Source organism: Hippopotamus amphibius, chromosome 16 (genome assembly GCF_030028045.1).
Source record: "Hippopotamus amphibius kiboko isolate mHipAmp2 chromosome 16, mHipAmp2.hap2, whole genome shotgun sequence".
NCBI classification, from domain to species: Eukaryota; Metazoa; Chordata; class Mammalia; order Artiodactyla; family Hippopotamidae; genus Hippopotamus; species Hippopotamus amphibius.
The window spans coordinates 52,202,034-52,224,704 of NC_080201.1; the positions used below are offsets into that span (position 1 = coordinate 52,202,034).

Below are 22,671 nucleotides of genomic sequence, written 5' to 3' on the forward strand. Positions count from 1 at the left end.
TGAATTTTGTGACATGTGATTTATATCTCAATAAAATGTTTCAAAAAGACAAAAAATATAGTAAAGAAAATGTTCTCTCTGACTCATATATCCTGATTGGTTCTTCCTACCAGTGAAAGTATAAAGATGATTGATTCACCTAGTTTCTGAGAAGAATTTACTCCAAGGAAATAAAAGGAATATAGACTCTCTCAAACCTTTCTCGTACCACCTAGTGTCACCCCAACCCCTTGGGCTTCTTTTCTTGCATCACAGCCTTCAATACTATCCTGTCCTTCCACCAGAGACCTGGTCACTCTGGCTGTCACTGTCCAGAGATGTCAGTCTTCCTCACTTCACTGTGAGTCCCATGTGGTCACTGAATGAATCTATCCGGGTCACCATTATGTCATCAGGTCCTTCCACAGGGCCCCATTTAGAATAAGGATGTGTGTTGAATGACTACAGTGCCTTATAGCTCTTGGAATTTCTAGGAAGTTTCTAATCGACTCTCTTCATCAATAAAAGTGAAGGTAGGTACAAGCCATGACCATTTCTTGCCCACCATGAGACACTCCTAACAACAATCTTTACTTCAGAGGTACCCGTTAGGTACTGTGAGTTTGTTATCTTTCTATGGCGGTCCTAGTCTCTCACTGCCCAACTCTTCTCCCTCCCTTCTTTCCTTTCATGGGTGTCAGATCTATATCTTGGTCTGAAGACTTTTCCTGACCTACTCTGCTTTCTTCCTCTTTTTGTCTTTCACACACATTACTCCCCAATAAAATGACGCATTCCCAGCTCTGTCTAAACCTCAATTTACATACTGTCCATCACGGCATTTGTCCTTTATCACATACCCAGTCTCAAAACTCTCTTCCAATTTTAGAAAATCCCGTATTGTGTGACTCTTCATCAGGGGAAAGTCTTTGTCTCCCACCACAGCTGAAGGGATACCTTTAATTTTTCCTCACCACATCCTGACTGTGGCTTGGCTATCTCGGTCATCCTGCCAGGAACTTTGATTATTGTTGGAGGAAGTGACACAAAGATACAGACACAGTTAGGAAGTTCTCCACGGTGGCTTCAATGGGTCAAGTGTTCCAAGGCAGTTGTGTTCAGTACCTGGGGGTTGGGTGGGGTGGCAGTGGCAGCAACAGCCCCTAGCTGAATGGTTCTGGTCATTACCTTGGTTGATGTTCTCCTGATACAATTCTTTCATTCCTACTCATATTCTTAGCCTGGTTTTCCAGAATTCCTTTGGATTTTGTGAGCTAACCAATCACCTTCTGGTAGCCGGCAGACTTTTCTACTTAAAGTAGCCTAAGACATTTTATGTTGATTAAAAATAGGAACCTTGGATATTAGGGGACTTGAGAGTCTCTGGGGGTGTCATGTTGAAAAAGAAGTTGTAAAGGATGAACTGTTATCCCTAGAGTGATACCTGAACCCCCTCCTTCTCTCATGCCCTACATCCAATACATTAGCAAAGCCTGCAGTCTCATGGATCATAATAGATTCCAGATCCATCATCTTCTCCCCACCTCCACTGATTCTGTTGTGTCTGAACCAACATCACTGCTTGTGGTACCTTCCTAATTGGTTCTTGCTTTTGTCTTCCCTCCCTCCCTCAGTTTATTCATTGTATAATAGCTAGAGCGAGCTGTTTAAAACATGTCAATACATGTCACTCTATGTTCTCCAACCTTCCCCCAAACCTCCATCTCACTCAAGTCCCACAAGGCCCCACACAATCTGGCCCTTTAACCCTCTGCCCTCATCTCATTCACTCCTATTCTCTCCCTTCCTCCTCTACTCCAGCCACATGTGTCTCCTTGTGGATTCATGAGCACACACACAGTCTTCTGCCTTATGACTCTGCTCTTCTTAATTGTTCTGCCAGGAACACCCCCTTCTCAGATATCTGCACAGCTTGCTCCTCACTACCTTGTGAAACCATCCATGCCACCAATTTAAAATTCCAATTCTGGAATTCCCTACCCCATTTCCCTACTTTGCTTTTCTAATGTACTATACCATTTAAAAAATTTATGATGTTTATTCTTCATTGACTACCTTCGGTCATCATCAGGGAAAAGTCAAAGGAACAACATAAAGATATGGAGTCTACAACAAGAATTTGGTACAGACAGAGACCTAGCCAGAGGTGAACAAATGAACTTAAAATCTGCAAGCTTTTGCCAAAGTCTTGGACAAGGCATTGCTTTTCTCCTGGATGTGGAAGATATACAGCTCCCTGTTTTGGGGTGAACCCCGCTGACCTGTGTCCCACGACAGTGTAATAGTGCCTTCTCTTAGGACTGTTGTGAGAATTTAGGGGGATGAAGAGATTGGGTGCGCCTGGACACGAGGGCAGAGCTCTGTTCTCCGACGGTTCCTTCCACATCCAATAGGGGGTGCTCAGCGGGCCATGAAGCAGAGCTCATAGGTCGGAGGGATGTTGCCAAAGCCTGAGACCCTGGGCGTGATATCGATGTCAGCGGGTGGCACCAGCGAGAATAGGGAGAAGTTCTGAAGGATGGAGGTGAAGTAGAGAAAGAGTTCCATGCGGGCCATGGCCTCCCCCAGGCAGATGCGCTTTCCTATGGGCATAGAAGAGGGCGGGAGGGAGGGTCAGGGCTGCACGGGATAATGGGAGCAGGGAGAGTGTTCCGGTCCCACCACCACTCACCCTCAGCTGCCTCCTCAGCATCTCTGGGGTCATGATAACACCCAATTTTTAGGGTTATTATAAAGATGCAGTGGGTTTCTACTGTTAGTAGATCCACTAGGATCTTCCACTTATAGGGGCTCAACACGTGGGAGCTACTACTCTGATGGCTCAAATTCCAACAGATTCTAACAGGAATAAATGGTTCTAAAGGACCCACGAATTTGAAAATTCTCTTCCTTTCCGGTTCTTGAAGTGCCTACTAGGTGCCAGACACTGGTAAGGGAAAATAAAAGCTCACACTTAAATAGTGCTTGCTGTTCATCAGTCACCCTTCCAATGGTTTGGAGAGATTAATCTCCATTTTACAGACAGGGAGCTGAAGTAACTCATACATGGTCCCACCCATGGTGTTTGTAAGTGGTGAAGTGGGGTCCTGTTTCCTAACCACTGCACTAACACCAGGTTCAGTGTGGCTTACACTTAAAATATGATTGTTCTAAGATGTTGTGTTATGAGTCACCAAGCTACTGTTCATTGGGCAAATCCTCCCTGCTGCCTGTTTTGTACTGCCTGAAAACTAAGAATCTTTTAACACTTTTAAGTAGTTTTAAAAAATCAGAAGAAAAATAGTATTTTGTGACATGAAAATTAAACAAAATTCAGATTTTAGTGTCTATAGATTTTTTTTTTTGCCACACCTTGTGGCTTGTGGAATCTTAGTTCCCCCACCAGGGATTGAACCCATGTCCCCTGCAGTGGAAATGCAGAGTCCTAACCACTGGACCACCAGGGAATTCCCCAGACATACTCATTATTTATAAATGTCTATGGTTGCTTTTGCAGTACAATGGTGGAGGTGAGTAGTACGGACTGCATAGTTCAGACAGAGACCATGTGGCCAGCAAAACCTAAAATATTATCTATTTGGTCCTTAGAAAAAAATTTGCTGACCCCTGTTTAATGATATTACTTTTCTAATTATCAGAGTCAATGGTTCTAAGATTCCAGAATTGTATGATTCTATGAAATAGCACTCAACTTCCCATTCAAACCTGAATGTCAAATACATACTAATGGTTGGGGGACATATCTAGCATGTTTCTATAGGGGTGGTGGGGGTGGGGGACTCAGACCATAGACACCTACCAGAGGAAAAAGGCACAAAGGCTTCATTCTTCTTGAAGCGGCCCTGCTCATCCAGGAAGTGTTGGGGATAGAAGGCATCTGGGTAGCGGAAGTATTTGGGGTCTTTGAGGACTGAGCCAAGCAGAGGAAACACATCGGTGCCCTGGGGTGAGGATGGGGACAGTTAGGAGAAATCAGTGTTGGAGTATGAAGTATGGAGTATGGCAGGAAACCAGGAGGAGAGAGGGGTACAGTGGAGGGAGGAGTGACAGTGAAGGTACAACTCCACCTTGGGCAGAAGGTAGCCTCGGAAATGAGTGTCCCGGATGACATTATGGGGGACACCCATGGGCACGATATCTGTCAGTCTCTGTATCTCATGGATCACGGCATCTGTGTAGGGCATCTTGGCCCGGTCATCAACACTTGGGATCCGGTGTGGTCCAATCACTTGGTCAATCTCTTCGTGGATCTTGGCTGGAAGAGACCAGAAAACATAACAGGCAATGATGCAGGAGGTGTTTCTGGAGGCCAGGTTTGGGATGTAGGTTTGTATCTTTAGCACCTGTGGACCCTGAGGGAGCAGGCCATGTGTATTTGGACTGTCTCTTTGTTCTTAACACCTGACACATTGGTGGAGCTGAAAAACATTCATCAGACCATTGGCAGGCACCCAGCCTGGAGCCTTGCATGTCAGCTGGGACATTTGATCTTTATCTTGAAAACACTGAGGAACCATGGAAGGCTGATGGTCAGGGCAGTGTCCTGCTCCCAGCTGAGCTTCCATGCAGATTTTTTACTGGGTGGGGAATAGGTAATGAGGACAGGATTGAAGCAAATGACAGCAATTATGTGACAGTGATTAAGAACACTATTGGGGCAGTTACTCCTCTCTGCACTTCCTGGATGAGTGACCTTGGGGGAATGACTTTGCCTTCTGAGCCTCTGTTTCTTCATCTTCAAAATGGACATGATGGTCTAACAAGCTTGTAGAGTTGTAAATTTTACATAAAATCCAGTATGCAAGTAATTAGGACAGTGCCTAGCACATAGAAGGTGTCCATTAAATATTTGATGATTTAGATTAGTGAAAGACAACTCAGACAATAAAGGAGAGGCTAGATGAGTTTGAGTGGAAACAACTTAGTCTCTTCCATCATCTCTAATAAGAGAAATTTGTTTGTTTTGAACTTCATTATAAGGGAAAGGGCCAAAATTGGGGATTTTCCTTAGGTAAGTAATGTGCTTCTCATTACTGGAGTTACCCAACTAGACCAGATTGCAATTTACTGATGATGGATTCTATTTAATTCTGGCACTATAGTCAGCTAAATAATGGCCATCAAAGATATTACCTCCAGGACTTCCTTGGAGGTCCAGAGATTAAGACTTCATGCTCCCAATGCAGGGGGCACGGGTTTGATCCCTTGTTGGGGAAGATCCTGCATGCCACGTGGTGCGGATGTCACCTTACATGACCAAGGGCACTTTGCAGATATAATTAAGTTAAGGATTTTGAGATGGGGAGATTATCCTGAATAGTCCAGCTTGGCCCGACATGTAATCACATGTGTCTGTATAAGAGGGACGCATAAGAGTCAGAGTCAGAGAAGATGTGACAATGAAAGCCAAGAGAGATTTGAAGGTGCTATGCTGCTGGCTGGCTTTGGAGATAGAGGAAAGATCATGAGCCCAGGAATGCAAGGCATACAACTCTAGAAGTTGGAAAAGGCAAGGAATTAGATCTACCTTGGTTCCATCCAGTGAAAGCCTATTTAAACGTCTGAACTCCAGAACAGTATGAGAATAGATTTTTTGTTGTTTTAAGCTACTAAGTGTCTCATAATTTACTACATAAGAAACTACTACAAAAGATTAAATTAAATGGCCTTCCAAGCCAGAGACTCTGAGATTCTACATCCTGAGGTTCTAAAGTATGAAGAGTCTAAAGCCGTGGGGTTCTAAGGTCTCAAGATGATGTCTTCTTTCCTGTTGGGAATGAGGGTTACCAGGTAAGCCGGTCAGGTGAACTCTCACCTTCTACCTCAGGATGCTTCATCATTAGCAGCAATCCATAGCGTAGCGTAGAGCTCACAGTCTCGGTGCCAGCAAAAAAGAGGTTGAGAGTGGTGAGCACCAAATTCTTGAGGTTGAATTCTGTGTGGGGATTGTTTTTATCCTGAAAATGACAGGGATAATAAATAGAATCACCCTCTTCTGCCTTTATTTTATTTTCTTCCTGTGTATAATGTAGGGCTTTGTGAAAACACAAAAGACGGGTGAACCAGGTAAGTATCTGGGAGAGGAAATAGCCAGAGCAAAGGTCCTGAGGCAGAAGTGTGCCTGGCATAGAACCACAACGTGTGCCTGGTGAGAAACAACAAAGAGGAGGCCAGCATAGTTGCCAGTATAGATGGAGTGTAGTGAACAATGTGGAGAATGAGGGAGAAAAAAGTAGACATTGCCTTGTCAGATTTGAAAGTTCTAAGACATTAGGGTGCATAACTTAAAACTGCCTAGTACAGAGGTTCTACAATAGAAAAATACAAATTTCTAAATTTCTAAAATTCTAAGAATCCATGATACAGAGGTGTTAAGCTTCTAAACTGCTGCATATCCAAGACTTTAAACTTTTAACTTTATAGAAAGCTTAAATTCAAAAGTTTAGGGCTTCCCTGGTGGTGCAGTGGTTAAGACTCTGCCTGTCAATGCAGGGGACATGGCTTCAAGCCCTGGTCTGGGAAGATGCCACATGCCGAGGAGCAACTAAGCCCATGTGACACAACTACTGAGCCCAAGTGCCACAACTATTGAAGCCCTCATGCCTAGAGCCTGCAACAAGAGAATCCACCGCAATGAGAAGCCTGCGCACTGCAGCAAAGAGTAGTCCCCGCTCTCTGCAACTAGAGAAAGCCCGCGTGCAACAATGAAGACCCAACACAGCCAATAAATAAAATAAATAAAAATAAATAAATTTTAAAAACCTCAAAAGTTTAGACTTTAAATGTCCAAGCTCCTCAAATCCCATGACTCTAAAGACTCATTCTACTTTTCTATATTTGTACTTCTCTGGCATATTGGATATGAAAGGTGTAAGATTTTGTTGCCGTGTTCTTAGAATTTTTAGATTCAAAGTTTGAGTGTGAGATTTTATGCCTTTACAGTTTCTATATCTCATCTATAAATAAAAGTAAATCATGTGAAACAATGCTTGCTCTTTTGTCATCAGTATGTTTACAGATGAGTTTAAAGTTGCAGGTGCCAGGGATTGGGAAGATGAGAGGAAAAGGACTGGGGGAAGAGGAAGAGGTACCTGTTGCATCTTGATGAGGAAGCAATCAATGAAATCCCGAGGGTTCTGGGGGTCAAGGGATGCTTCGTTGATCTTGACCCTGGAGGCAATGAAGTCCTTGAGCTCCTCTATCAAGTAGTAGATGCGATTGTGTCTTCCTGGCAAATATTGCATGATTCCAGAATACATGTCATATAACTGTGGGGAATAAGCAAAGTGATTTGTCAACAATAGGCACCAGAGGCCAGCATGGGCTGAGTCTGGAGTCAAATAGTTGGGTTCAACATCCAGCACTAGGTCTGAGAATTGCATGAGGCTCTTTGCTTCTTGGAGACCCAGGACATTTTGATACATGCCTCCTAGGATTGTGGGGAGGATTAAGTGAGGTGGAGGCAGTAGCTTAGCTAACTGAAGTTGGGGGAGTAGACAGAGAGGTGGCTGGCAGGCACCTGGGCCCAGGGTGTGCTCATCTCGATGAAACTCTCATTGATCATCTGCAGCAACTTCAGGAACTGTTTGTCCTCATAGTCAAAACGGCTTCCAAAGACGACGGAACTGATGACATTGGAGACAGTGCGGCTCAGGAAGAAAGTAGGTTCGATGGCGGCACCTGGGTGATGGAAATTGTCTATGTTGGAGGCCATGAGTAGGAACATGGGATGTGAAATCATTCAGTTGCAGATATGAGTCCTGGCTCAACTGCTTGATAGCATTTGTTTGCTACTTCATTTTTGTGTTTTGAGTCTAGCTTTCCCAATCTGCAAGTTGGTTTAATAACTACTTCATTGGTTCATGAGAATTCAGTGTAATTATTCGTGTGAAATACTTATCACAGTGCCTGACGTAGTAAACACTCAAAAAATGCTGGTGGAGCATAATCATTATTTTTTGTTATTAGTATTTAATTGTTTTTGCTGGAGAGTCACAAATTTGGGAAAGAAGTGGTGGTAAAGGACACATTAAAAATAAAAAAAAGAGTGGCTGGATTCTATCTTTCTCTTACCAGTGATTCCATCTGAGCTTTTTGAAAAATTCCTCCCCTTGGCCTTAGCTGTAAACATGACTGTAAAACAGGATGCCAGTCAGGTCAGTGGATTTGGGGACAATTTCTCTAAATGTGTATATTCACAAATATACAGTTTTGCAAATAATTTCCAAGGGGTACATGAACACTCAAAGTCTTTATGGAGACCATTTAGCATCCATGGAGCCCAGGGGAGGAATCTAATTTAGAGAAATTTGTCTCTATTTCTGTATCTAATCTATCCATCTCTGTGTTTCTCAGCCTCTGTGTCTTTTTTCTCTATACCTCAGGCATTCCAGACCTTTTTTTTTGGGTGGGGAATGGATTCCTTTAAGAATATAAAGAAATAGGGTAGAGTTTCAGGTGTGCAGGATGAAAAATTTCTAAAAATCTGTTTTACAACAATATGAATAGATGTAACACTACTGAACTGTACAATCAGAAATAGGGTAGCAAAATTTTACATTACATGGTTTTTACCAAAATTTTGTGTTTTGTATGTGTGTATATATGAATATATACCTAAATAGATAGATGTAATAAAATTTAATCTTGTCACCAGAAAAAGGCACAAACACCTATCGCCAAAGTCTGTATGTGATATCAGGAGCTCAAAAACTCCTGGAGATCCATTGATTCAAGTCTCTGGACAAGTGATCTCTAGGGGTCTTTCATGTTAACTTTTAACATGGAATCTAGCTGGAAATCTCAGTAAATCCTTCATCTTTTTTATCCTCTTGGACTCCCAAACTTTCTCCCACCAAAGCCCATCTTCTCATGACTGAGCTCTCTACAACCACCCAGTCCCCTTGTAGCCCTCCCCTTCATGGCCCCCATACCCTTGGTCTTGCGTAATTCCTCTAGTAGGAAGCCAGCCTCCTCCTGGATTCGCTCCTCAATGCTCCTCTTTCCCATCCCGAAGTCCCGAAGAATGGTCAGGGAGAAGCGTCGGAGAATCCTCCATCGTTCTCCATTAGCCAGAGCTACACCTGCCAGAATCTCAGTGTCAGACCCCTGTATCCACTCCTTTTTGTGCCAAACTCTGTGCTGGACTGGGAGGGTGCCAGAATATGACAGCTGTAAACTCTGCCCTTGGGGATGCCCCTTCTAACCTCCGAGGCTTAATGGGGAGACTAAAGTTCCTTCCGTATGGGACCCTCAAACCAGTTCAGGACTGAGGTGAAGGAAAGGAAGTCAGGCTAGTAATGGTTGGAGGAGATCAAGGAGAGTTTCTTACAGGATAGAGACCTGGAACTGGATAGGATGGATGGATGGGAGGAATATGGAGGAAGGTATAGATAGAATGCCGTATAGAGTACTCTGGAATGGGGAGACTACTTCTATTTTCTATGTTCTACTTGGATTGTCTAGATATAAACACATGAGTGCACACAGGATATCACACCTGACATCAATATACCTACACAGAAGGAGTTACCATGCAGTAAGTAGTATTTAGAAGTTCCCAGACATGCATGGATTGGTGAATTTGTGTTTGGAAATTTAATGAAATTATTTTGGTAGATTAATGAATGGGAAGAAGAGTTTATGACTCTAATGACTGATGTATGGATGGATGAAGGACTTAATGGTTGGGTGAAATGTTAATGGATGAATGGTTTGAGGTGGATAAATGGATAAATGGTTGGAAGGTTGTGTGGATGACTGAAAGATTAATAGGTGGATGAATGATGGAAGGATAAATGAATGGATGGAAGGAATGATGGATAGATGGGTAAATGGAAGGTTAATTGATAAATGTATAGATCAATTGGATGGAAAGATATTTGTGTAGAAAGTCTAATGAATGGATGGATTGTTTTGGTGGATGTATGGGTCAATGGGAAAATAGATGGTTTGAAGGAAAGGTGTAGAGATAGAGGGATGGATGGAAGTAACAAAAGAATGATGTGAGGCTGCTTGTAATTGAAGGATGTAGGCAGTTAGAGATGGATGTGTAGATAGCATTAGAAAGGTATCTATCTAACTGGAGGATGCAGAGATGTATGGGTTGGGTGTGTATGTATGTATAGGAAAATAAGAAGTAAGGTTGGCTGTGAGGGCTTGAGTGAGTACACAAAGAGTGTCACTAATCCATTAAAAATGAGAACACAAGTAACACAGAAGATACTCTACAGTCAGATGGTTGGGTTCAAAACAAAATGGTTCTACCACTTACGGTTATTAACTAACCTTTCTCATCCTCAACTTCCTCATTTGCAAAATTAGTAAGACATTAATAGCTCTCTCAGAGGAGTTGCCACAATAATTCACTTAGAGTACTTATCAAAGAACCTGGGACATAGAAGTACATTACACTTTGTGATTCCATTTTGTTTTTATTTTTGTTGTTGTTGTTACCTACCATGACCTTGGAAGTTTCGCTCTACTGAAGCCAATTCTCCACGGCCACTGAACTCATCTGCTCGGTCTACCAAGGCCTCCTTCACTGCTTCATGTCCACATAAAACAACTACCGGCCGGGGACCCATGTACACGGTGAAGATTGGGCCGTATTTCTCCCTGAGCTGGGAGTGAAGGAAGACATAAGAGGAGGGGGCAGATTGGAGTACCAAGTAACAACCAACAAGAGTTTTGGGAGATGGAGATTTCAAGGAAATAGAAATGTGGGAATAACAGAAAAAGGTGAGCCCTGGGCTTGGAAGGATTGTTGAGAAAAAGGCACAGAAGCCTTGGCTTCTATGATCCTGGGAAAGATCCTTCAACACTGCCACAAGGCTTGGTTTCTGCATCTGTAAAATGATGGGCCTGGATGAGATGGAACTCCAAGATCCATGCTTCTCCCTCTGAAGTGCTAAATTCTAGAATCCTAAGATTTCATGACACTGAGTCTCAAAATTCAAAGACCAAAAGAGTGCAAGAGCTCTTGTGTTTAAGGATAGAAGATACTGTTATTCCAAAGTCCTGAGGTTGCGGGAGTCTTAAGTTATAATGTGCTAAGAGACTGTGTTTCCAGGAGTTTCAGATTCTGGAATTCCAGACATTTAAGGTTGTGTTTCTAAGCACCAGTGTTTTAGAAGTCAGAAATTTCTACATCATCTATCTATAGAATTAATTGCTTCCAGCTCTATGAGAGAATTTGACAGACTCACCTTCATGAAAGACTGAAAAGTGGCATCAGTACGGACTTGCAACAGGTTCCCCAGGAAAGGTATTGGTGTGGGACCAGGGGGCAGCTTTCCCCCCTTGCCGGTCCCTTTCCAGGCAATGAGGATGAGCAGACAAGACAAGCAGAGTGCCAGAAAGATAGTGAAGGCCCCTCCTAGCTCCATGGTGCCAGGTCGAGCGGTTGTGTCCGAGACACCAGATTCTGCCTAAATACATTCTGGGAAATAGGCTGTGCAGAAATCTGAACACCCTGGGATTCAAGTTTTCCGGGTATGGATGCCATCAGGGAAGAGATTGCTTTATCTGGGGGGAGAGGGGGTTATATAATCTATAATCTCCCACCTGAATAAAGGTGGATTGAATTCACCCAGGAAAATCCACTGGGGTCATTCCCCTTTCTTTATATTTCCAGTCTCTCAGTTCTCTCTCAGCTCAGTTTCCAGTTCAACCAGTCTTGGTAGGATGTGGGAAATAGTTGAACATCATTTTTAGGGTATTTCATTAAGGGTCATACAATCTGAGTTCAAATTTCAGTTCCGTCTTTTCTTCATTGAGTAAGTCACCTAACCCTCTTGGACTCAGTTTCCCTGTCTGTCGAATAGGGTAACCATACTGTTTTAGAAAGTCTTGATAGAGAACAGAGATGGCTCCTCTCCTTTTGCCAGACTCTAATTAATCAGTTTAAAAAAAGAGAGAAAGATGAAGCTTTAGCATAGCAAAAGAAATAACTTTATTGAAAGGGTTGAATTCAAGTTCTACTGTTTTTACTCAAGATACATTAAATAGTAATAATCAAAGGTTACATGTGTTGATTTATCAGAACTTTGCTGGTGTGTGTGTGTGTGTGTGTGTGTGCATGCGTGTGCAATTGCTTATTCCTTTTCAAAGTTTAAGATGTAGGGACCACCTCTGAGCCCTAGTCTCTATAAGGGAAGATCACCTCTAGAGACATGACCTAGTGCTTGCTCTCTGTAATAATCTAAACAATGATTTTCAATCCTTTTCATACCAAGTATTTGTAAATCTTCTTTACTGACCTGAAACAAAATTCCTCAGTATTATATTCTACCTATACATATTATTAAACACAACCCGAAAGCCCTTCTCATGTGTCTTGATTCTCAGGCTTGGAAATTGAATCCCTTAGGAAGCCTGCAGGTTTGGAATAAGGCTTGGCTGCCTAAGGCTGAGGAGTCCTGTGTCCAGAAGGGGTAGGAATTCTGGGAAAATTGAACGACTCACACAGCACTGCCTTCTCGATCTTGGATCTGCTGCTAGAATCTGCTTACCTTTGGTGGGGTAAGAGTCAGCTCTAGGCTGCCTCCTTTGACTCTCCCATCTCTTTCCTCTCCCTTCCATTCTGAGCCCTCCAAACACACAGGCTTATACGCATTCTGGATTAGACTGTTAATTATCTGTGATGGTGGTGGTTGCGAGTCTGGTTCTCCCATCCAGAGAGCCTGGGAAGAGAAAGTATTCTCAGAACAGCCCCTCTTACCATCCCACTCTGTTGTCTTCTTTTCTGGCTTTGTAAAGGGGAGGAGAGCTAAGAACTGAAATTTTTTCTAGGGAGGCAAGGTAGGTGGGTCTGAGAGATCTTCATGCATATTCTAAGAAGACTTGTTATAAGAGGGGTTTTATGGGATGGTTCCAAGACCACACAAAACAGCCTCCCCAAGCTGGCATTTTTCTAAGATTCTGTGGTCCTCCAAATCTGTTGTTCTAATGTTTGAGGATTCCAGAATTCTGTAATTTTCAGTTTTCAGTGCTCTATGGATTCTTCCAGTTGGCAGTGGGGGGTCAGATTTAGGAAAGTGAGGCGCTGTGGGGAGAGGAGCAGGATGACCTTTCACCTCCCCCTGGATGTTTGGTGGGGTAGGAACAAGAAGGCACAGCCAGTGCATGACTATTTTTCTCAGTTCCAAAACAAAACAAACCAACAAGCAAACAAAACAAATAACAACCCCCTCCCCCCAAAAAAAGTTGCAGAATCTTAGAAACCAAATTTTAGAGGGTGAGTTTGGCATAAGGGTCATTCTTCTATTGAGGAGTGAAGAGGATAGTGAATGGGGCTTCTGAATTTCTTCCCTTCTGCGATGGAAAATTATCCCAAACATGGAAATTCTAAAAAAGTAATTATGGGACTTTTTCATGTCAAGCTAAGCATATTTTCTAACAGGCCCATTTAAAGATAGTCTCATTTCAAAATAGGGCATTGCTTTGTTTACACGATTGAGCAAGGTCTAAGCATTTTACAGTTCTGTAAAACTGCTAACTCATGATGACTTTTTTCTGTTTGTTAGAAAAGGTGAACTTCCCCCCAATTAAAAAAAAATGCAGTAAAGTTAGACATTAGCCAGTTTTGTAGCTGATTCAGCCTTTCTTTCCTCTTTTTTAGCTGTAAAAATCACAGTGCTTCATTTGCCTTTTGGACTAGTGTTCTTTACACCTAGTTCCCTTATTAATGAATTAAATAATCTTGACACATGCATAGCATCTTTTTCGAGAATTAAGTTTTTATCATTTTTAGAATTATCCTTTTCTATTTGCCTCCTCTTCTTTCTTTCTTCTTTCCTAACTCTCTGCCTTCACTTTTTCCTCTTCCCTCTGTCCCCCCTCTTTTCCCCTCATCTCTTTCTCTCCATATTCCCTTTCTCCCTCTCCCTCACTTCTCTCTTTCAAAGACTCTTCCTTTCATATCAACCTTCTTTTTTCCCTCACTCTCTCTCTCATCTCCTTCCAGCACTTTTCTCTTTCCTCTCTCCCCCCTCCTTCTTTATCCTCTCCCTTCTTCCATAGGGATGGAAGAAGTTTCTTAGTGGTTACACTAAGACGGAGTTCCACCTCTAGCAAGTGGTGTAACATGTGTATGACTGGAATACCAGAAAAAGAAGAAAGAGATGATGGGACAGTGGAAATATTAGAAGAAATAATGGCTGAAATCTTTCCTCAAAAGTGGTGATGGAAACAAAACCACAGGTCCAAGAAGCTCAAAGGACACCAACAGGGTAAATACCAAAAAAGAAACAAAAACCCAAAAAACAAAAAAATCCACAAAAAAACAAAATATGAAAACCAAACCCTGCCCCCCCACAAATAAACATATTATATTCAAACTTCAGGAAACCAAAGACAAAGAGAAAAATTTGAAAGCAGCCAAAGGAAAATACACATTATCCATGAAAAACAAATAAGTATTATAGTAGGCTTCTCATCAGAAATCATGCAAGAAAACAGTGGAGTGACATTTTTTTGTGTTAAAAGAAAACAGCTGTCAACCAAGAATTTTATATAAAGCAAAAAAGTTACTGAAAATGAATGAGAAATGGGGAGTTATTGTTTAATGGGTACAGAGTTTCATTTGGGGATGATGAAAAGTTTCTGGAGTCGGATAGTGGTGATGGTTGCACAACAAAGTGAATGTACTTAATTCCACTAAACTGTACAGTTTAAAATGGCAAATTTTATGTTGTGTCTATTTTACCAAAAATTTTAAGTGATGGACAAATAAAGACTCAGACAAAAGAAAAGGGGAGGTGATTCATTGTCAGTGTACTTGCCCTATAAGAGAGATATTAAAAGTGGGAGTGACAGATACACACTACTATATATAAAATAGATAACTAATATGGACCTACTGTATGGGAAAAGAATCTAAAAAAGAGTGGAATCTAAAGAAGTTCTTTAGGCATAAAGAATATGATTAAGGTCAAAACTTGGATCTACATAAAGAAATGAAGAGAGGGAGTGGCCAAGATGGTAGAGTAGGAAGACCCCGAGCTCACCTCCTCCTCACATGGATATGACAAGCTTGCAACTATTTACAAAGCAACTGTTGATGAGAAAGACCTGAAGACTAGTAGAAAAGATCTTCTACAACTAAAAGTAAAAAGAAGGAACCACAATGAGATAGACAGGAAGGGCAGAGACTTGGTATAGTCAAGACCCACACCCCTGGATGGGTGAAACAAATAGGAGGATAATTGCAGTTGCACAGGTTCTCCCCAAGGAGTGAGGGGTCCAAGCCCCACATTGGGCTTCCCAGCCTGGGGGTCCTGCACCAGGAAGATGAGCTCCCAGAACTTTTGGCTTTGAAGGCGAGTGAGGCTTAACGTTTTGGAGAGCCAGAGGGCTATATGAACAGAGACTGTGCTCTCAAAGGCACAAAAAACTTCATTCTCTGAGGCCCAGGGCAAAAGCAGTAATATGAAAGGAGTCTAGGTCAGACCCACCCTCTGATCTTGGAGAGTCTGCTGGAGGGGCAGGAGGCAACTGGAGCTCACCCTGGAGACATAGACGCTGGGATGGCCATTTTGGGGGGCCCATTCTACCACGCGGACTTGGTACTGGCAAGTACCATTTTGAAATCCTCCCTCTAGCTTATTAGCCTCAGGATCCAACACTGCCCTCCACCCACCAGACTTTAGGCACCATTACTGGAACTTCTTAGGCCAAGCAACTAACTGGATGGGGACACAGCCCCACCCATCAGCAGACTGGCTGCTATAGAACCCCCTGAGCCCCCAGCCATCCCAGGACCCAGCCCCACTTACCAGTACACCAGCACTAGCCCCAGAACCCCTGAGGCCCCACAGCCAGCCATTAGGACCCAGCCCCAACCACCAGCAGACTGACACCAACTCTGTGGCACTCAAGGTCCTGGCAGCCTGTGACCCCAGGACCCAGCCCTGACCATCAGTGTCCAGCACTAGCCAGAACTCCCTGGGCCTGGCTCCATCTACCAACTGGAGGACACCAGCCCTAGGACCACAGCAGCCCTGCAGCCTGCCCTGTTGGAACCCAGCATGCCCACCAACAGGCTGGCATCAGCCCCAGGACCCCTCTGAGGCCTAGCCCTGCCCACCAGTGGGCCAGCACTAGCACCAGGACCCATTGGAGCTCCACAACTAGCCACCACCTTGTGTCTCAGCCCCAGCTACTAGTGGCCAGCAACCTCCACACAAGGCAGGGCCTGGCAACCAATCAGACTGGGGCTAGCCACATCTAGCAGACCACAGTGCACTACAACAAAAGGCCCATGCAGCACACTTAAGGGGCACCCCGAGATCAAACAGTACTGATGACCAGAGGGGTGTATACTGCTGGGATGCATAGAACATCTCCCACAAAAGACCACTTCTCCAAGGTTGGGAAACATAACCTATGTACCAAGTACATTGAAATAAAATCAGTGTATTAGGCAAAATGAGGTGACAGAGGAATATGTTCCAAATTAAGGAACAAGATAAAGCCCTAGAAGAAGAACTAAGTGAAGTGGAGATAAACAATCTACCCAATAAAGAGTTCATGGTCAAAGATGATCATAAAGGTGGCCAAAAAACTCAGGAGAAGATTGAATGAATGGAGTGAGATGTTAGAAATTTTTAACAAAGAGTTAAACAGGGCTGAATAGTATAATAACTGAAATTAAAAACACACTAAACAGAATCACCTGTAGATTAGATGGTACAGAGGAACAGATCAGCAAACTGGAAGACAGAGTAGTGGAAATTATTGAAGGTGATCAGAAAAAAGAAAAAGAATTTAAAAAACTGAGGACAGTTTGAGACCCCTAGGACAACATCAAGCATTATAGGGGCCCCAGAAGGAGAAGGAAGATGGAAAGGGGCAGAGAACATATTTGAAAACAGAATAACTGAAAACTTCCCTAACCTGGGTAAGGAAAAGATATCCAGGTCCAGGAAATACAGAGAATCCTAAACAGAATCAACCCAAATAGGACCACACCAAGACACATTCTAATTAAAATGACAGAAATTAAAGAGAGAATATTAAAAGCAGCAAAGGAAAACAACAAATTACATACAAAGGAACGCTCATAAGGCTATCAGCTGACTTTTTGGCAGAAACCATGCAGGACAGAAGGGAGAGGCATGATATATTTAAAGTGGTGAAAGGGAAAAACCTATAACCAAGAACACTTATACACAACAAGGCTTTCATTCAGATTCAGTGGAGAGATCAAAAGTTTTACAGACAAGCAAAATTAAAAAATTTCAGCAGCCCAAAACCTATTTTACAAGAAACATTTTTGTTCTTTAGGTTCAGAAATCTTTACTAAAAGAGAAAAAAAACATGGCTATAAAATGACAGCTAAAATTTAAACTTAGATCTGTATCCCCTAAATCTCAAATTCCTAAACATGCTTCTCCTGAGGGGAAAATATTGAGTCTATATATTACCTGAATGTCCCCTCACACATCAATGATCAGAGACCCACTTTCTCTTATTACAACTATTCTCCTTTCAGTATGTTCACATAGTCAGTTCCCATGCCCAGTTTCTCCTGACACAGGAGAATCTCTATCTACTAAACATTCGCCTCCTCCTTCCCTTGGCTTTACAGGTCTGTTTCACCCATGTTTCAACATATACACAGGTACTATATTATCATTTCACCACATCTACTAATCACAGAGAATTCCAAATATCTCCCCTTCCCATGGCTGCCTTTGCCACAGTACATGATTAAAATACTGAACAGGTCTAGTTACAGTGTCACAAATATCCCTATGGCTCTCAAAATTATCTGGCATTCTATTATGATCACCTCCAATTACAGGTAAGCTAGATAATCTGAAGATATAATTCAGCTCCCTGCCATAAAATCTGTGAATATTCCTGCATTGCTAATCTTTAGTGACTCCTCCTTTCTAAATTGGACAGTCACCTCTATTCATGGCTTAGTCCAATCATATTTCTTTCTTTCCTGCTCTCTCTCTCTTTTAAATCAAAGTATATTTGGTTTATAATATTATATTAGTTTTGGGTGTACAATAGTGATTCAATGTTTGTCTAGGTTATACTCCATTTAGAGTTATTGCAAATTAATAGGTATATTTCCCTGTGCTGTACAATATATCTTTGTTGCTCTTTATTTTATAAATAGCAGTTTGTATTTCTAATTCCTTACCCCTGCTTTGCCCCACCCTCTTCCCTCTCTAGTAACCACTAATCTGTTCTCTATATCTGTGAATCTGTTTCTGTTTTGCTCTATTTATTCATTTGTTTTACTTTTAGATTCCACATATAAGTGATAAACTATTCGTCTTTCTCTGTCTGACTTATATCACTAAGCATAATACCCTCTAGGTCCATTCATGTTGTTGAAATGGCAGATTTCATTCTTTTTATGGCTGAGTAATATTCCATTATGTATATATGCCACATTTTCTTTATCCATTCATCTGTTGATGGTCACTTAGGTTGCTTCTGTATCTTGGCTATCATAAATAATGCTGCTATTAACATTGGTGTGCATGTATCTTTTCAAATTAGTGTTTTCATTGTCTTTGGATACACGTCCAGGAGTGGAATTGCTGGATCATATGGTAGTTCTATTTTTAGTTTTTTTTAAGAACTTCCACACTGTTTTCCCACCAACAGTGTACAAGAGTTCCCTTTTCTTCACATCCTCTCTGACATTTGTTATTTGTAGACTTTTTCATGATAGCCATTCTGACAGGTGTAATGTAATATCTCATTGTGATTTTGATTTGCATTTTTCTGATGATTAGCGATGTTGAGAATCTTCTCATGTTCCTGTTGTCCATTCACATGCCTATTTGGAAGAATGTCTATTCTGGTCTTCTGCTCATTCTGTAGGTGGGTTGTTTTCTTTTTCTTTTTTCTTTTTTTTTAATATAGAGTTGTATGAACTGTTTATATATATTTGGATATTAAACTGTTGTCATATAATTTTCAGATATTTTCTCTCATTTAGTAGGTTGTCTTTTTGTTCTGTTGGTGGTTTCCTGTGCAAAAACAGACACATAGATCAATGGGACAGAATAGAGAGCACAGATACAAACTCACACTTATATGGGCAATTAATCTGTGACAAAAGAGACAAGAATATACAATGAGAAAAGACAGCCTCTTCAATAAGTAAAGTTGGGAAAACTGGACAGCTGCATGCAGTTGCAAAATAAATGTCATGGGTGTGAAATGTACAGTGTGGGGAATATAGTTATTACTATGTCATATCTTTTATGGTGACATATTGTAAGTAGGCTTATTTTGGTGATCACTTTGAAATATACAAAAATATTTTTTAATCTTTATTGGAGTATAATTGCTTTACAATATTGTGTCAGTTTCTGCTGTACAACAATGTGAACCAGCCACATGTATACATATATCCCCATATCCCCTCCCTCTTGAGCCTCCCTTCCAACCTCCCTATCCCACCCCTTTAGATCTTCACAAAGCATCAGGCTGATCTCCCTGTGCTCTGTAGTATTTTTCCATGAGCCATCTATTTTACACTTGGTAGTGAATCACTATGTTGTGTAACAGGAACTGACATAGTGTTGTAGGTCAATTATATTTAAAAAGAAAACAAATACAGAAAAAGAGATCAGATTTGTGATTACCAGAGAAAGGAAACAGGGGGAAGGTAAATTGGATGAAGGTAGTCAAAAATAAAGACGTCCAGTTATAACATGAATAAATGCTAGGGAAATTAAACAGCATACTTCTAAATAACCCATGGGTCAAAAAGGAAGTCTCAAAAGTAACTAAAAATAGTTGAACTAAATGAAAGTCAAAATTTGCAGGATGCAGCTGAAGTAATGCTTAAAGGGAATTTACAGCATTGAAAACTTTATTAGAAAAGGATAAAGATCTGGGACTTCCCTGGTTGTCCAGTGGTTAAGACTCCAAGCTTCCACTGCAGGGAGCACGGGTTTGATCCCTGGTCAGGGAACTAAGATCCCACATGCTGTGCAGTGAAAAAAAAAAAAAGAATAGAAAAGGAGAAACATCTAATATCAGTAACCTAAGTTTCCATCTTAGGAGACTAGAGAAAGAAGAGGAAATTAAACCTAAAGCAAACAGGAGGAAAAGAATAAAAATTAGGGCAGAAATTGATGAAGTTGATAATAGTGGGAAAATAGAATCAATAAAACCAAAAGCTGATTCTTTTGAAAAGCAATAAAATTGATCTAGTCAACTTAATCGGAAAAAAGGGAAGAACTACAAATTACCAATATCAAGAATGAAAGAGGCAACATCATTACTGATCCACAGACATTAAAAAGATAATATGAAACTATACTGCAAACAATTCTATGCCCATAAATTTGAAAACTTGGATGAAATATACCAATTCTTTGAAAGACGCAAATTACCAAAACTCACACACACAAAAATAGGTAACCTGAAAACCCTATGCCTATTAGAGAAATTGAAGTTGTAGTTGAAAACCTACAAAAAGGAAGAAAATAAAGAAAACTAGAGGCCCAGATGTTTCACTGATGAATGCTACTAAATACCTAAAGAAGAAATGACACCAATTCTAAACAGCTTCTTTCAGAAGAGGAGGGAACACTTCCAAACCTACTTCCTGAGGCCAGTATTATCCTAATACTAAAAACAGACAAGATACTATAAGAAAACCACAGACCAATATCTCTCATAAACGTAAATGCAAAAAATCTTTAGGAAAACATTAACGAATCAAACCTAGCAATGTATACAAAGAATAATACATCACAAAAAATCAATGTATTGATATGTAACCACATTAATAAGAAAAAATGTGATATCAATAGATTAAAAAAAAAGCTTTTGACAAAATTCAACTCTAATTTATGACAAATAAGCTCAGTAAATTAAGGATAGGATGGAACTTCCCTAATCTAAAAAGGCTATCTGGGAAAAACCTACAGGTAGCATCATACTTAGAGGTGAAAGACTGAATGCTTTCCCCCTAAGATCTGGAACAAGGCAAGAATGTTCTTTCTCATCAGTCCTACTCAATATCACCTGAAAGTCCTAGCTTGTGCAATAAGGCAAGAAAAAAAACACACATCACATAGATAGAAAAGGAAGAAATGCAACTGTCCTTATTTACAGATGGTATGAATGTCTCTGTCGAAAATCCTAGAGAATACACAAAAAAACTGGAGCTAATAAGTGAATTTTGCAAGGTCACAGAATATAAGGTCAACATACAAAAGTCAGATATATTCTTGTATAACAGCAATGAAAAATTGGAATCTCAAAATTTTTAAAATACTATTTAAGTTAGTACCAAGAAAATCAAGTACTCAGTTCTAAATATAACAAATCTGGAACTGCATGGGAGCCCATTTCTGAGTCTTCCTGTTTTCCCTCCGCATAAGGGCCCATTTCACTGTTCCTCTCCTCCCTTCCCCTTTTCTTCTAAAGTTGGGCGAGTCCAGATCCCAACCTCTACCCTTCTAAAAAACTTAAAAGATAGATCAGGACTCATTGAGAGGGTTAGACTAGGAGGAAGTGAAAATGCATCAATCAGTGTGGAATTTCCTGATGAGGATAACATGAATAGAGAGGAAATGGATGTTTAGAAGGATCAAAGCTGGTAAAGATGGATGAAAGTAAGGACTGAATGGAAGGATATATGATTGAATGATGGAAAGAAGAATGAGTGGATGGGAGGATGGATACATGAATAGCTGCGTGGGTGGAAAAATGGAGAGAAGAATCATCAGATGTGAATGGATCCTTGGATAAATGAATTGGAAGATGGCAAATGGATGAAAGGTTGAATGTGTTAGTGAATGGAAGGATGAATAAATATAAGTATTGATAAGTGGATGAGAGGACATAATGATGGAAGAAAGAGTGAAAGGATGGTTAAATAGATGCATGGTAGGAAGGAGGGATGGATGAATGTATCAGAGGACGAAAGATAAAAGAATGGGTGCTATTGGAAGAGTATGTAACTAGAATTTGAGGTAATTGCTTGGTTGGATGTGAATAGATGAAAGAATGCCTGAATGACAGACAGACTGAAGAAGGGAAGGTTGAATGAACCACCATGGAGGGGGAAGGCTTTTTGAAAGTGGTGCATGGACACTTGGGGATGAACAGATGGATCTTAGACTGGCAAGTCTCTGTGAGGGTAGACGTGTATAGTTCCTATATATTTGGGGTTGGGGGGTGTTCAATTAGGAAGTCATAAGAGGAAAGGATGTTGTATCTGATAGTATCGGATATCCCAAAATAATAGTGGCATCAGCAAGATAACAGTTTATCTCTGACGTGCCAGTCTGAATGTAAGCAGTCAGAAGCTGATATGGCAGCTCCAGTACCTAGAATCCAGGTTTCTTCTGTCTTTAGCTCCACAATTTCCCAGGGTGTTGCCCTGATCCTCAGAGTTGAAGGTGGCTTTCTACCTTGTGTGCTGGACCTACATCCCAACCAGCAGGATGATGGGACACAGGAGCAGAATGCACAACCTGGACGTGGCAGACATGGCTTTCCCTCAGATCTTATTCACTTCTAATCTCAGTATCATGCCTAGCTGAAAGGGAGGCCGGGAGATGTAGTCTTTATTTTGGATGATCTTGAGCTCAGCTCAGATTTAAGGGTTCTATTACCAAAGAAAGGAGGGAAGAACGTAGGGGAACAACTAACAGTGTCTACCCCATAGGGACTGAC

General features: G+C 41.3%; 1 protein-coding gene across 1 annotated transcript; it reads right to left on the reverse strand.

Annotated features, from left to right (window-relative positions):
• Positions 1–2,400: 2,400 nt before the first annotated feature.
• LOC130838733 (cytochrome P450 2G1) lies at positions 2,401–11,387 on the reverse strand. Its single transcript, XM_057712219.1, has 9 exons — positions 11,208–11,387; positions 10,460–10,622; positions 8,934–9,083; positions 7,520–7,680; positions 7,092–7,268; positions 5,816–5,957; positions 4,068–4,255; positions 3,800–3,941; positions 2,401–2,582 (listed from the first exon to the last, which is right to left on the reverse strand). The coding sequence occupies exons 1-9, from the start codon at positions 11,385–11,387 to the stop codon at positions 2,401–2,403; spliced, it is 1,485 nt and encodes a 494-aa protein (XP_057568202.1).
• Positions 11,388–22,671: the final 11,284 nt, after the last annotated feature.